This window comes from Ranitomeya imitator, chromosome 3, assembly GCF_032444005.1.
Source record: "Ranitomeya imitator isolate aRanImi1 chromosome 3, aRanImi1.pri, whole genome shotgun sequence".
Classification (NCBI taxonomy): domain Eukaryota; kingdom Metazoa; phylum Chordata; class Amphibia; order Anura; family Dendrobatidae; genus Ranitomeya; species Ranitomeya imitator.
Window position 1 is genome coordinate 180,226,925 of NC_091284.1, and position 15,718 is coordinate 180,242,642.

The following is a 15,718-nucleotide window of genomic DNA, read 5'->3' on the forward strand; positions in this document are numbered from 1 at the left end:
AGATGCATTGCGAACTTACCCAGAAGACTTAGCGGTCTCGCGAGACCGCTAAGCCATCTGGGTAATTTCGCAATGCATCCTGGGAAAGGAAGATGGCGGCCGCATCGCACAGCTTCGCTGGATCCCAGGGGTGAGTATATAACTATTTTTTATTTTTTTATTTTTTTTTAACAGGGATATGGTGCACACACTGCTAAATACTGCGTGGGCAGTGTTATATACCTACGTATCTGTGCAATATACTACTTGACTTGCCAATATACCACGTCGCTGGGAAATATACTACGTCGCCGGGCAATATACTATGTCGATGGGCAATATACTATGTCGCTGAGCAATCTACTATATAACTGGCCAATATACTACGTGACTGGGCAATATACTACGTCGATAGGCAATATACTACGTCACTGTGCAATATACTACGTGACTGGGCAATATACTACGTGGTTGTGCAATATACTACGTGACTGGGCAATATACTACGTAGCTGGCCAATATACTACGTGACTGGGCAATATACTACGTGACTGGGCAATATACTACGTGACTGGGCAATATACTACGTCACTGGGCAATATACTACGTGACTGGGCAATATACTACGTGACTGGGCAATATACTACGTGACTGGGCAATATACTACGTGACTGGGCAATATACTACGTGACTGGGCAATATACTACGTGACTGGGCAATATACTACGTGACTGGGCAATATACTACGTGGACATGCATATTCTAGAATACCCGATGCGTTAGAATCGGGCCACCATCTAGTCTATAAAATAATAAGCAATATACCAGCTGATCCACTGGTTGTCACTCCATCTTGGGTTCCTGTTTTCTGGTCTTCAACACAGGCAACATTTCCAGTGTCAGAAGAGAGTCAGCTTATATTAGTAGCCAAGCCAGCTCCCTTCTCTGTTACAGCCAGCTTAGCAATTGAAATGGCCACAATAAATTACAAGTAATATATACTGTAAGAAAGTTGGAGGTAAGGTCCTGGATGGCAAGTATGTGTCACCGAGGTGATGTAAGGCCCAGGAGAAACAATGGGTTGCTGAGATGGTTTTATTTTGACCGGATCTTGGGTCTGGGATTTAGGAGTGGCCAAAAGAGCCTGGAAGGGAAAGGTCGTGCCCATACTCCAGTTTGGGTCTTACTAGCCTAATAGCAGACAGCTGAGTTAGCTCCATAGATGCTGTTATGCTGAGGTTGGAGAAATCCACACCATGATGGATAGTCTTAAGTAGAGTCTGAGAAGCACCTGTGACAGAAAGTTGGTGAGACCGTTTAATTGGTTTTGCTTTATCAAAAATAAAGGACTGGTGTGTTATTCATTTGTGCTGAAGAAAGCTATTTTCCTTTTTTTTTAGCTGAAACATTTATGAAGGACAATAAACTTTACTTTGTTTTGCTTAAAACCTGGTGCCTGTACATGTCCAAGTGACAACCAGAGAGCTAAAATCCCACATAATACCAACAGAAATATAACCGAGCTTTACTGGTGTTCTCACTGCAATGAACCAAAAATTGGCCGATCACCAATAATTGAGACAGGAAAGATTTCTCCCAAAAACATTCCAATGTTTTCAATTCATTTAATTCATATTGCTAATTACAATATGTGCAGGCTGTAAAAATAGAAAAACTGATACTGATAAAGCTTTCTACCTAGTCCTTTACTGCCATGTGTCCAACATTTGCACAAAATGCATGATGAATGGTGTACAAGTTAGGATGGAAAATGAATCCAGATTTTGCAGCAGATTTAGAACAATGATAAAACGTTTGGATGGTTTTCTTACAATATTAAAAAACAAATAAAAGCCTAGTATATAATCTACGCAGTGAGTTTTGTTATGTCTTGGATTCATGCATAGACTACAAATGGGAAATTTGCCCTGAGGTTTTCAAGAGTATCCAATTAGATCTAAAACATTTGGATAATAATAAGTAAAACATTAGTTCATTTTCTTTTTAATGGACACTGACAATGGCAAACGAAAGGTATCAGGCAGCAAACAACAGAAATGCAGGGTGAACTCTGGTTATCACCTAGGACATTTTATTTTCTCCTATGGAAACCACACACAGACATAACTACAAATATATACATTTCAGTTTTTAGTCATATGCAGCACATTGGGACTACAGACATGTACATTATGAATTAAAGAATAGGAAAGTGTCTCATTCTTGTACACCAAACAAATCCTCAAGAAGGAGAAGATAGTTCACAATCTTCACTGCATTTGATGTTGTCTGTCCGCTCCAATCAGCATCAAACTGTAAAAAACAAAAGATACAATATATATGTAAATGATTCAGCAATAATCATGGAGGAAAAAAAAACACTTTTCTTCATGAGCAGAAATTAAATATGTAAACGAGTGGGAGATCTCTTTAGCTGGAACGTTCCCTTTCTCTTCATCATCTTCATTCCTTCCTATTTTTAATCAACCCCAAAAGTGCATTTTTTTGTAATTATATACGGTAGTTTAATTTTATATTTGATATCATGTGGAATAATAACTAAGAACCTTGAGAGTGTATTCATTTGTTGGTTTTTGTTTTACAGAGACGGCAACTGCCCAAGCCATTTATATATCTCTGTGTACATCTTTCATTTTCCAATACATCTAGTGCATTCAATTACACTTTAAGGACAAGAACTTTCTGTACACCTAGGGAAGGCTTGTGGCAACATTTTTTATGGGTTCCAAAATTTAACAGGCAAAGGTGTTCTACAAGGCTTTGCATTTCCTAGGTGTGTTATTTTTTCTAAAGCATAGGTTTCTCACCCCTAAGGCCTCCATGGCAATTCCAGATGGCTGTATAGCAATTCTATCAAGCCAAGAAAGATTGGCGATGCATAAGTGAATTATTTGAGAGGTTGATCATATGCATTACCATCTTTTACATGTAACCGTTATTGGAGGTTTTGTGGGGGTCTTGGTTCCACAACCTTCACTTACTCCTAAGAGCATAAAGTCTATGGAAAATTACTTCCATTAGGCTGGGTCTACATGGCAACTTTGGCCTCAACACAGGTTGTGCGACAGAAGTTCACTATGTATAGCTACTACATCGCAGCACAACACAAGTGAAAGGTATCACATTGCAACTCCTAGAGTACATTGCCAAGCAAGTCATAAAAAAACAAACACTTCAGACTCCAGGGGTCATAATGTGTACCTTTTAACTTGTGCAAAAATTTAGCAGCTACACATGGTGATGTTTGGCCACATGACCTGTGTCACGGCCAAAGTAACCGTGTAGCTCCCATACCTTTATGGAGGTATTTTTTTCTTAGATCATTTATCTTTATTTAGGACAGAGTATAATGACTCAGCAAATAGAAATTCCCTGCTCTTATAAAGGACCTTGAACAAATTTGAGCATGTTAAACTGTCCATATCAAGGAATGGTGGCTGCAGAGCTGACATAACCCTAAGATGAGATCTAGAAGTGTTTGTAATGACATAAAACTCAACTCTGCTGTATCTCTACACAGTAACTGTAGAGATCAGGAAAAGAGGCATATTATTTTCTCCTCTGCAGGATAAAGCCTGCTTATGATTGGTCAACCTCATTCAGGGGAAGAAGTATAATTCACCTGAAAAAAACCTCTAGTAACACCCAGTTGAACTAAAACATAAATTATAACGTAAGCTTTACAAGTTAGTACCTCCATAATGGAGAGGAAAAATTCAAAATATAAACTTCATTTTACCCTGCTCTGCAGCCAGTATTGCATGATGTGACCAGTTAAACATGCTCAATCTGGTGAAAGGTCTAAGGTTACTTCCATCTTAGCAAGTTACTTAAGCTACTTGCAGGTAATAATTTGATGATAGCTGGAGGTCTGGCTGCTGGGAACCCACGGATTCTGAGAACAGGGCTCTGAAATGGCTCATTAGAATTATCAGTGAGCTCTGTACTCGGCCATCTCCCAAAGTTTCCTATCCTTTGAATGCATTGAATCATCTACAAAAATGTATTATATTGCAAAAAAAAAGCATTTCAATGCCCCATTAGAGTCAGAACTCCAGCAATCATCAGGTTTTCACTTACCCTGTGAATGATCCTGTCATAACTTGGTAAAATAAGAATATAATTTTAAGCAACTTATAAAGAAAAATGCAACAACAAAAAAAAAAAAAGATTTTTATGTATTGGACTTTAACGGCGACAGAGTTGGGATAATGAAGATGTTGGCAGAAAAGGCAAAGTTTTGGAAATTTGAAATAGGAAAGGTTCTCTTAAAATAATTAACATTTTGAAAACGAATTATGTAATTAATAAAGACATGATCTGTCAGCTAGCTATGAGCATAACAACAAAATGCAGTCATGTATTTTAAGTCACAGCAAAATATATTTACACTATGATTTTATACCACTGAAATTCAGTTTCATACTTGATATTATATTTGGACCAAATTTAGCTCAGGGAATCCCAAAACTTTTGATATCAATTGTCACAATTGTATCCGAGAATAGAAGAGAACAAGTTACATTCATTCCTTGCTACTCTTGGACCATATACTTACATCACTGCACGAATGGCTGATGCATGATCAAATTCAGTAAATGGTTAATGTAGAACTGAATGTCCCTCTGTCCCTCAAGTGATAATCTGTTGTTCTGTTCACACTTCTGTTAGTACTTTTCCATCAGGTTTCCAGTGATTTTTGACAATTAAAATAACCTAAAATGCTGTGTTGTATGGCTAGTTTCACACTAGCGTTTTGCTGCGCTGCGGAGGGCTGCGGACTTCCTCTGTGAAGCCTCGCCCACGGCCGCACCTCCGCCGCTCAGCTCCGTCTACGTCTGCATGCGGCCTGCGTACCGATCTTTAACATTACGTACGCAGGTCGTGCAGATGTACGCGGATGCCTCCGCATGCATTGTTTTGACGATGCAGAGAAAAAATTCCAACCAGCTGCGTTTGACGCGGGTCGCTGCATCCTCAAAACGATGCATGCGGAGGCATACATTCGCACGACCTGCGTACCTAATGTTAAAGATAGGAAAAAGCTATTTAAGTGGGCACCATCACACAATAGTCTATAAGTACTTGTCTGGGATCACTACCATGCTTGTAAAAATTTACTACAGAAACCATTAAAGAGACAGGTACATGCATACAATTGTAGGATCACCATCATATATTATATGTAATTGATTCGGATCTATTTTTTTGTTCTATGTGGAACAAGTTTTAAATGTTTTTAATAGTGTGTATTGTCTGTTTTTTTCTTTGGTGTGTTTAATAAAATTTAAATTCTTTTGAAAATTATCTCTTTGTCTTGTGGTGATCCTACAATTGTATGCATGTACCTGTCTCTTTAATGGTTTCTGCAATGTTAAAGATAGGTACGCAGGGGGGTCGACCTGGCACCTCGGCACCTTATTTCCCTCCACCATGGGTAAGACAACCGTATATTCTACTCAGTAATTGTGCTCTATCTTTTTTCTTTCTATGTATGCTGTTCACTAGGACACAGTATTAGAGCATACATATGCACATGAGAGCATACATATGCACATGCATATCCAGCGATCTGCATACATATTTGTTGCTAGGTACTAACTGGATGTTATACGGCTTTTATAGAGCAGAGTATATTACAGGGTTTGGTGTGAGTATTATCAAATACATTAAAGTTGTGCCGAGGTCTTACATATATCCTTACTAGGGTATTCGTCTTTTTTATTGTTTAATGTCTATTATTATGTATTTTGTATCTTTGAATAAAGTTTATGCAATTTTTACATTTCTATGTGTATAGAACTCCATTTTTTGTGTTTAATACGCATGCGGACATAGGCGGAGCTGAGCGATGGAGGTGCGGCCGTGGGCAGGGCTTCACGGAGGAAGTCCGCAGCCCTCCGCAGCTCAGCAAAACGCTAGTGTGAAACTAGCCATTTCCCACATCCTGGGATGTATCAAAATCTTTTTAAAAACGATAGTTACTAGTCTAAATTTAAAAAAACGCACAGTATGTCCATCAAGTTCAACTGGAGATGGCAGAAGACATGGATGAAGGGGCTATGGAAAAACTTTAGTACTTTGTTAGTTTTGCATTAGCATATACTGCATTAGTCAGTACACACAGGTTTTATTTTTGTTAATGCTAGGTGTTTGGGCTTAAGGTAGAGCAGAGTGTCTCTACTTTAACTATGGTGGCGGCAGATAGTCTGAGGGATTAAGATATTTATTATGCTTGCTTATATAGCGCCAAAACACAGCACTTTAGACATTGTTATCACTGTCGCCATTGGAGTTCACAATCTGCAATCCAAATTCCCCAAAATTTGAGACCCTTTGGAAAATGTAAAGAACACAAGAATGCACTGATATGGAAATCTCTTATAGACATATTTTATTCACAACAGAAGACAGAACACAGATTAGAAGGCGAACGCTAAACACTTATTAATTTAATTTGTAAAAAAATAACTCATTTAGAAATTGAGAGCAGCAACTGTTGGGACAGGGTTAACAAAGGGCTGAAAAACTAAATGGTACTAATGAGAAACAGCTAGCGGATCAGTCCCATGACTGTATAAAAAGAGCATGTTAGAGAGGCAGAGTCTCTCAGAAGCAAAGATAGTCAAAGGTTCATCAATCTGTGAAAAATTGTATCTAAAAATTGTGAAAAAGTGTCTGAAAAATGTTTTTCAACTTTAAATTGCAAGAACATTTAATATCCCATCTGCAGTACATAATATCATCAAAAGATTCATAGATACTGGAGAAATCTATGCGTACAAGGTACAAGGCCGATGGTTAATACTGGATGCAACTTATCTACAGGCCCTCTGGAGGCACTTCATTAAAGAAAGCAGGATTCAGTTGTGCAAATCGCTACATTGGCTCAGGAATACTTCTAGAAATGTTAGTCTGTGAAAACAGTTTGTTGTGCAATCCATAAATACATGTGAAAGTTCTGCCATGCAAAGAAAAAGCCATATAACCGCACAATTCAGAAATGTTGCCGTCTTCTCTGGGCCAATACTAATTTAAAATAGGGTGAGACAAAATGGAAAACTATTCTGTGGTCAGATGAATCGAAATTTTAAATTCTTTATGGAAACCATGAATGCCGTGTCCTGAAACTCAAGAGGAGAGGGACCATCCTGCTTCAGCACACATTTCAAAAGGCTTCATCTCTGATGATATTGGTATGCATTAGTACCTATGGCATGAGTAGCTGACACATATTGAAAGGCATTATCCATGGTGAGTATTATATAGAGGTTTTAGAAGAAGATATGATCTCACCCAAACAATATTTATTTCAAGAAAGTCCTTGCATAATTTAGCAAGGTAACGCTAACCCACATAATGCATCCATTACAACAGCATGGCTGTCCAGATCTTTCACCAATTGAAAACATTTGGAGCATTACGAAACAAAAAATTCAGCAAACACAACCTGGACTTCAGCAGCTAGAATCCTACATGAGTCAAAAATTCAGCAAAGACAACCTGGACTTTTGAGCAGCTAGAATCCTACATGAGTCAAGAATGGGACAAAATTATTCTGCCAAAACGCCAACAATTGGTCTCTTCATCTCCCAGCCATTTACAAACTTGTAAAAAGAAGATTGGATGATACACAATGGTAGCCATAGCAAGGGCCCAACTTTTTTTTTATATGAGTTGCTGCCATCAATTTCTAAATGAGTTAATTTTTTTCAAATGAAATGCAAAAATATCTAATTGTGTTGTACCGCACATCCAAACTAGTGTGAATAGGTGCATACCAGGAGCAGCTACCTCCATACATAAATATACAAAAAAGGTTGCACTCTATTGTGCAAAAGCATGTCTAATCTGAAATATATGAAATATGAATAGCAAAATGGCTTTTGAACATTAGGAAAATATTTAAGAGACGCTTTGCACAGAATTTGATATAATCAAATAGTGTGAGCCCATCAACCGTCGTCAAGGTGGTCTCATAAAACTGATGGGTCCCTGACCCCCCTGTCCAAATGTGAACACTTACCAAAGGCCAATGTCTGTATGCCTGGGTGAATGTGGACACCTCTGTTCAGCAAAGCCTACATATGAGTTGGCCGGGACCAAGTGTGATGAGATGCAATTAAAAACCACATGGTGATGGGAGGAGTGCTTAGTCAGTCAGCTACCATAGAAATGACAAAAAAAAAGACTTGCACATCCAAACTATTTTCCTAATGTTCAAAAGCCATTTTGCTATTCATATTTCATATATTTCAGATTAGACATGCTTTTGCACGATAGAGTGCAACCTTTTTTGTATATAATTGTGTTGTACCGACATGATATGAGACATGGTTTACATACAGTAAACCTTCTCATATACCTTTTTTTTTGCATATTCCTCACTACTAATGTTAGTAGTGTGTATGTGCAAAATTTGGGGACGCTAGCTGTTAAAATAAATGGTTAAATTGCAGAAAAAAATGGCATGGGCTCCCGCGCAATTTTCTCCGCCAGAATGGTAAAGCCAGTGACTGAGGGCAGATATTAATAGCCTAGAGAGGGACCATGGATATTGCCCCCCCGGCTGAAAACATCTGCTCCCAGCCACCCCAGAAAAGGCACATCTGTAAGATGTGCCTATTCTGGCACTTGGCCACTCTCTTCCCACTCCCGTGTAGCGGTGGGATATGGGGTAATAAAGGGTTAATGTCACCTTGCTATTGTAAGGTGACATTAAGCCAGGTTAATAATGGAGAGACGTCAATAAGACACCTATCCATTATTAATCCTATAGTAGTAAATGGTTAATAAAACACACACACATTAGGAAAAAAAGTATTTTATTGAATTAAAGACACAGGGTGTTGTAATAGTTTATTACACTCTCAATCCAATTGAAGACCCTTGTCACCTGAAACAAAGTTAAAATAAAAAAACAACAATATCCCATACCTTCCGTTTTACCTTCCCTGTAAAAATTGTGGAATGAATGGAAAGCAGGGGAACGTAGCTACCTAGACTTGCGGTGCTGCACCCCCTGCTGGCATAACCTCAGATGAACTAGAGCGTGAGAAAATATTCAGAAAAATTCCCACACTCGAGTTCATCTGAGGTTATGCCAGCAGGGGGCGCAGCACCGCAAGTCTAGGTAGCTACATTGCCCTGCTTTCCATTCATTCCCTGGGTTTTTACAGGCAGGGTCGGCTGCATTAGCAGGCTCCTGCTTGTAAAATTATTTAACCCCTTCAGATGGACATACAGCGTGGGACAAGACTGAACGACGGAAGGTATGGGATATTGTTGTTTTTTTATTTTAACTTTGTTTCAGGTGACAAGGGTCTTCAATTGGATTGAGAGTATAATAAACTATTAGAACACCCTGTGTCTTTATTTCAATAAAATACTTTTTCCATAATGTGTGTGTTTTATTAACCATTTACTACTATAGGATTAATAATGGATAGGTGTCTTATTGATGCCTCTCCATTATTAACCTGGCTTAATGTCACCTTACAACAGCAAGGTGACATTAACCCTTTATCACCCCATATCCCACCGCTACACGGGAGTGGGAAGAGAGTGGCCAAGTGCCAGAATAGGTGCATCTTACAGATGTGCCTTTTCTGGGGTGGCTGGGGGCAGATGTTTTTAGCCGGGGGGGCAATAATCATGTTCCCTCTCCAGGCTATTAATATCTGCCCTCAGTCACTGGCTTTACCATTCTGGCGGAGAAAAATGCGCGGGAGCCCACGCCATTTTTTTCCACAATTTAACCCTTTATTTTAACAGCTAGCGTCCCCAAATTTTGCACATACACACTACTAACATTAGTAGTGAGGAATATGCAAAAAAAAGGTATATGAAAAGGTTTACTGTATGTAAACCATGTCTCATATCATGTCGGGTTTGGGAAGAAGATAGCAAAAGCCAGCAAGTGAATTACCGGCTTTTATGCCATCTAGCACTGTATGAAATATAAATATATGTATATATATGTGTGTCTCACTTACATATATATATATATATATATATATATATGTATATACACCTATACTATGTGTAGACATTTATTACAGCTATTCTATTCTAACCTGTCAGTGTGATTTTACTGTACACCGCACTGAATTACCAGCTTTTCTATAGAACACCGCTGCGTATTTCTCGCAAGTCACACTGTTGGTCCGTGTGTAATCTGTATTATTCTCGCCCCATTGACTTTCATTGGCGTATTTTTTGCGCAATACACTGACAAACGCGGCATGCTGCGATTTTCTACGGCCGTACAATACCGTATAATACGGATGCGTAAAATACGGCAGATAGGAGCTGCCCCATAGAAAATCATTGGTCTGTGTGCAATGCGTATCTTCTGCGCCTCTCATACGTCCATAAAACTCGCTAGTGTGACGCCGGCCTTACTCTGTAAGGTACTGTATATTACAAAAAGATGGCCCACACATAGTGTTGAGCGATACCGTCCGATACTTGAAAGTATCGGTATCGGATAGTATCGGCCGATACCCAAAAAGTATCGGATATCGCCGATACCGATACCCGATACCAATACAAGTCAATGGGACACCAAGTATCGGAAGGTATCCTGATGGTTCCCAGGGTCTGAAGGAGAGGAAACTCTCCTTCAGGCCCTGGGATCCATATTAATGTGTAAAATAAAGAATTAAAATAAAAAATATTGATATACTTACCTCTCTGGAGGCCCCTGGACATCACCGCTGGTAACCGGCAGCCTTCTTTGCTTAAAATTAGCGCGTTTAGGGCCTTCCATGACGTCACGGCTTCTGATTGGTCGCGTGCCGCTCATGTGACCGCCACGCGACCAATCACAAGCCGCGACGTCATTCTCAGGTCCTAAATTCCTAGAATGAGGAGTTTAGGGCCTGAGAATGACGTCGCGGCTTGTGATTGGTCGCGTGGTGGTCACATGAGCGGCACGCGACCAATCAGAAGCCGTGACGTCATGGAAGGCTCTAAACGCGCTCATTTTAAGCAAAGAAGGCTGCCGGTTACCAGCGGTGATGTCCAGGGGCCTCCGGAGAGGTAAGTATATCAATATTTTTTATTTTAATTCTTTATTTTACACATTAATATGGATCCGATTCCCGATACCACAAAAGTATCGGAACTCGGTATCGGAATTCCGATACTGCAAGTATCGGCCGATACCCGATACTTGCGGTATCGGAATGCTCAACACTACCCACACACCTTTAGCATTAAACTAATGTACAGGTGTACAAATATATTATATGGTCAATATACAAACATACATACACGATGCGTCAGCACACTGCGATTAATGAATACATGAACCCCAATATTGCTAGTAAGTTAAAAATGTAAAGTACTCTGTTAGCATTTCTGAAGGTATACCTATATATGGATGGTCCCCATCACAGTTGTCCTACCTCTCCATGTGCCAAACCAGGCCTCATCAGAATGGGTAATCGAAAGAAAACTAAGCATAGCTCTCAATTAAAACCTTGTCTGGGAAGGATGTGCAAATAAGGGTGCTTATACCTGGAGGGCCCCCAATGTATGCTGAAAAAATATATAGGGCCGCACACCTTTAGTATTAAAGTAATGTACAGGTGAACAACTACAAACAGCGTTTTTCCAAAAAATATATGTTTGTTGATGTATTTGTGCACTTTAACCCCTTCACCACCATGCGTTTTCCCATTTTTGACTTTCCATTTTTTGCTCTTCTTCTTCCCATAGACCTTTTTATTTTTCTGTCAGTATATGGCCATGTGAGGACTTTTTTTTTGTGGAACGAGTTGTACTTTTGAATGACGCCATTGATTTGCCATATAGTGTACTGGAAAATGGGGGAAAAAATTCAAAGTGCAGTGAAATTGAAAAAAGTGCAATCCCACAATTGTTTTTTGCTTTGCTTTTTATCATGTTTACTAAATGCTAAAACTGACCTGCCATTATGGTTCTCCAGGTCATTACAAGTTCATAGATACCAAACATCTATGGGTTATTTTTTTATTTCAGTGGTGACAATAAAATCCATATTTTCTAAAAAAAAAAGTTGCCATATTCCGAGACCCATAGCGTCTCCATTTTTCCTGATCTGGGGCAGGGTGAGGGCTTATTTTTTTGTGTGCCGAGCTGATGTTTTTTATTGATATTATTTTGGTGTAGATATGATTTTTGATCAACCATTATTGCATTTTAATCTAATGTTGCGGTGACCAAAAAAAACGTAATTCTGGAGGTTTGATTTTTTTTCTTGCTACGCCATTTACCAATTTTTCTGAACTCGGCAATACCAAATATGTGTATTTTTTTATTGTTTTGTTTTGAATGGGGTAAATGGGGGGTGATTTGAACTTTGAGCTGATTTGATTTGAGCTGATAAAATCAGCTGACATGTGTCGGAAAAGTTGCGGGCTTATCGCCAGAGCCTGCAGCAAATAGGAGGAGGCCACCTTAGATATAACTATATGTTGGAAAGGGGTTAAGGCCACGTGCACACGTTGAGTATTTGGTCAGTATGTTACATCAGTATTTGTAAGCTAAAATCAGAAGTAGAACAGTCAGAGGAAAGTATAATAGAAACATATGCACCACTTCTGAATTATTCTCCCACTCCTCAAATACTGAGTTAAAAAACTCACCAATTACTGAACGTGTGAACATGGCCTAACATTAATGTGTGAAATATTGGTGCGACTTTAGCAATTAAAAAAAAATCAAAGTGCTGAACAACTATGTATTCTGCGACTCTATATTTTCCTATTTCAGGTGGCTCTGACAGCCTAAGATTAGGAAAAATTAAGTGATACTGTATACTCTCAGGCCTAACTTTGGACAGATTGACAAATGAAAAGCTCTGAATTAGCTCCACTGAATTACTCTGGGGCTAATTCACAATTTTAACATTGGATTTCTGTTATGATTATAATCATTTGGACTACTTTCATGAAAACCTTGGTGCTGTAAGCGAAGAGCAAGGAGAAAAATGTAATCAGGATATCAATGAGAAGAAATGATGATACCAAGGTAGATGGAACGTGAATATGATGGGGGACTACAGCTGGATGCGTCACAGAGAAGATTTGCAGGCCTTCTATAAGACAAAAGGTATCAAGAGCAGCTTTGAATAGAAATGGAAAAGGCGTAAGAATGAATTTTCAATAAAGGTGCAGAATATTTTTTTTATATAATATTGTATAAAAAATGACTACAATAAAGATTTTTCTTTTTCAGCTCGCTTATATGTAATTTCCCGTGCTTTTTGTGCAAAATCCGTATCAGATGGTTAAAAATAGATGCGCTTTGTTTTTGTTTTTTAAATCAGGGCATAAAACATAAGAATCTGTGATTGGATTTGAAAAAATGTTCATAAACCCAATTTTTGCATACCGGTGTTATCTACCCCTGACCATATGAACGTAAATGTACAACAGCTATAGAAACACAGGTAGCAGGCTACCTTTCCTTAATCATTATACAAAAGCATTGCACTAATTGACTGAAAGTAAATCTTAACTTCATGTGAATTCAAGTTTTAAATAGTGCCTTATCAAAGGTCATTGCTAAGGGGTCAAAGACTCCCATGCTAAGAGGACAGGTACTATAGAAATGGTTGCAGCTCTTTCTGCACGGTTAGCCTTTTACTTCAAGTTTGTGAGATTCCAGACTATTTTACAATTTTTGCCAGTAACATTTGCTGGACCATCATAATGTTGTAGTGACGGAAATTTACTGTATTTATTATTGTATACTAATTGTGAACCTGTAAGCGTGTTCTGTCAATGGTATAAACAGAGAATTGCAGCGCTCCTTGTGAACTCTCAACAACATCAGTTGTTAATCTCTTCATGCTGCTCATGTTCATGATTTCATGTTAAACATCATACATTTGTTTTGCTGTCATGTTGCTAAGTATCCCAAACAGCCATAATAGCCATAATATTAAAACCTATGTTCAGCCAAAACAGCCATGATGTGGACTTAAAGGGAACCTGTCACCATTTTTGTGTCATACTAGCTAAAAATATTATCTTACTAAGCGTTCCCTAAATACTTACAACCCCTGGCAAAAATTATGGAATCACTGGCCTTAAAGGATGTTCATTCAGTTGTTTAATTTTGTAGAAAAAAAGCAGATCACAGACATGGCACAAAACTAAAGAAATTTCAAAAGGCAACTTTCTGGCTTTAAAAACACTAAAAGAAATCAAGAACAAAAAATGTGGTTGTCGGTACTGGTTACTTTTTTAACCAAGCATAGGGGAAGAATTATGGAAACACTCAATTCTGAGGAAAAAATTATGGAATCACCCTGTAAATTTTCACACCCAAAAATAACATCTGCATCAAATTAGATCTGCTCGTTAGTCTGCATCTAAAAAGGAGTGATCACACCTTGGAGAGCTGTTGCACCAAGTGGACTGACATGAATCATGGCACCAACAAGAGATGTCAATTGAAACAAAGGAGAGGATTATCACACTCTGAAAAGAGGGTAAATCATCATGCAATGTTGCAAAAGATGTTGGTTGTTCACAGTCAGCTGTGTCTAAAATCTGGACCAAATACAAACAACATGGGAAGGTTGTTAAAGGCAAACATACTGGTAGACCAAGGAAGACATCAAAGCATGAAGACAGGAAACTTAAAGCAATATGTCTCCAAAACAGGAAATGCACAATAAAACAAATGAGGAATGAATGGGTGGAATCTGGAGTCATTGTCTGTGATCAGACTGTAAGAAACCTCCTAAAGAAAATGGGATTTACATACAGAAAACCTAAACGAAAGACATCATTAACACCTAAACAGAAAAAAACAAGGTTACAATGGGCTAAGGAAAAGCAATCGTGGACTGTGGATGACTGGATGAAAGTCATATTCAGTGATGAATCACGAATCTCCATTGGCAAGGTGACAATGCTGGAACTTTTGTTTGGTGCCATTCCAATGATATTTATAAAGATGACTGCCTGAAGAGAACATGTAAATTTCCACAGTCATTGATGATATGGGGCTGCATGTCAGGTAAAGGCACTGGGGAGATGGCTGTCATTACATCTTCAATAAATGCACAAGTTTATGTTGATATTTTGGACACTTTTTGTATCCCATTAATTGAAAGGATGTTGGGGATGATGAAATGACATCAAGATGATGATGCATACTGCCATAGAGCAAAAATTGTGAAAACATGTCTTGAAAAAAGACGCACAAGGTCAATGTCATGGCCTGCAAATAGTCTGGATCTCAATCCAATTGAAAATCTTTGGTGGAAGTTGAAGAAAATGGTCCATGACAAGGATCCAACCTGCAAAGCTGATCTGGCAAGAGCAATCAGAAAAAGTTGGAGCCAGATTGATGAAGAGTACTGTTTGACACTCATTAAGTCCATGCCTCAGAGACTGCAAGCTGTTATAAAAGCCAGAGGTGGCACAACAAAATATTAGTGATGTTTTGTCGTGTTTTTTGTTTGTTTGTTTTTCATGATTCCATAATTTTTTCCTCAGAATTGAGTGATTCCATAATTTTTCCCCTATACTTGGTTAAAAAAGTAACCATTACTGACTACCACATTATTTGTTCTTGATTTATTTTAGTGTTTCTTAAAGCCAGAAAGTTGCCATTTGAAATGACTTTAGTTTTGTGCCATGTCTGTGATCTGCTTTTTTTTCTACAAAATTAAACAACTGAATAAACATCCTCCAAGGCTGGTGATTCCATAATT

General features: G+C 38.5%; 1 protein-coding gene across 2 annotated transcripts in view; it reads right to left on the reverse strand.

Moving 5' to 3' along the window:
- Positions 1-1,967: 1,967 nt before the first annotated feature.
- The window catches only part of EFHC2 (EF-hand domain containing 2), a 103,012-nt gene continuing 89,261 nt past the window's right edge, over positions 1,968-15,718 (reverse strand). For both annotated transcript variants that reach the window (XM_069761660.1, XM_069761661.1), the window contains exon 15: positions 1,968-2,292. In XM_069761660.1, the coding sequence (XP_069617761.1) occupies positions 2,197-2,292 (96 nt within the window). In that variant the 3' untranslated portion in view covers positions 1,968-2,196. The remainder of the gene's footprint in view (positions 2,293-15,718) is intronic.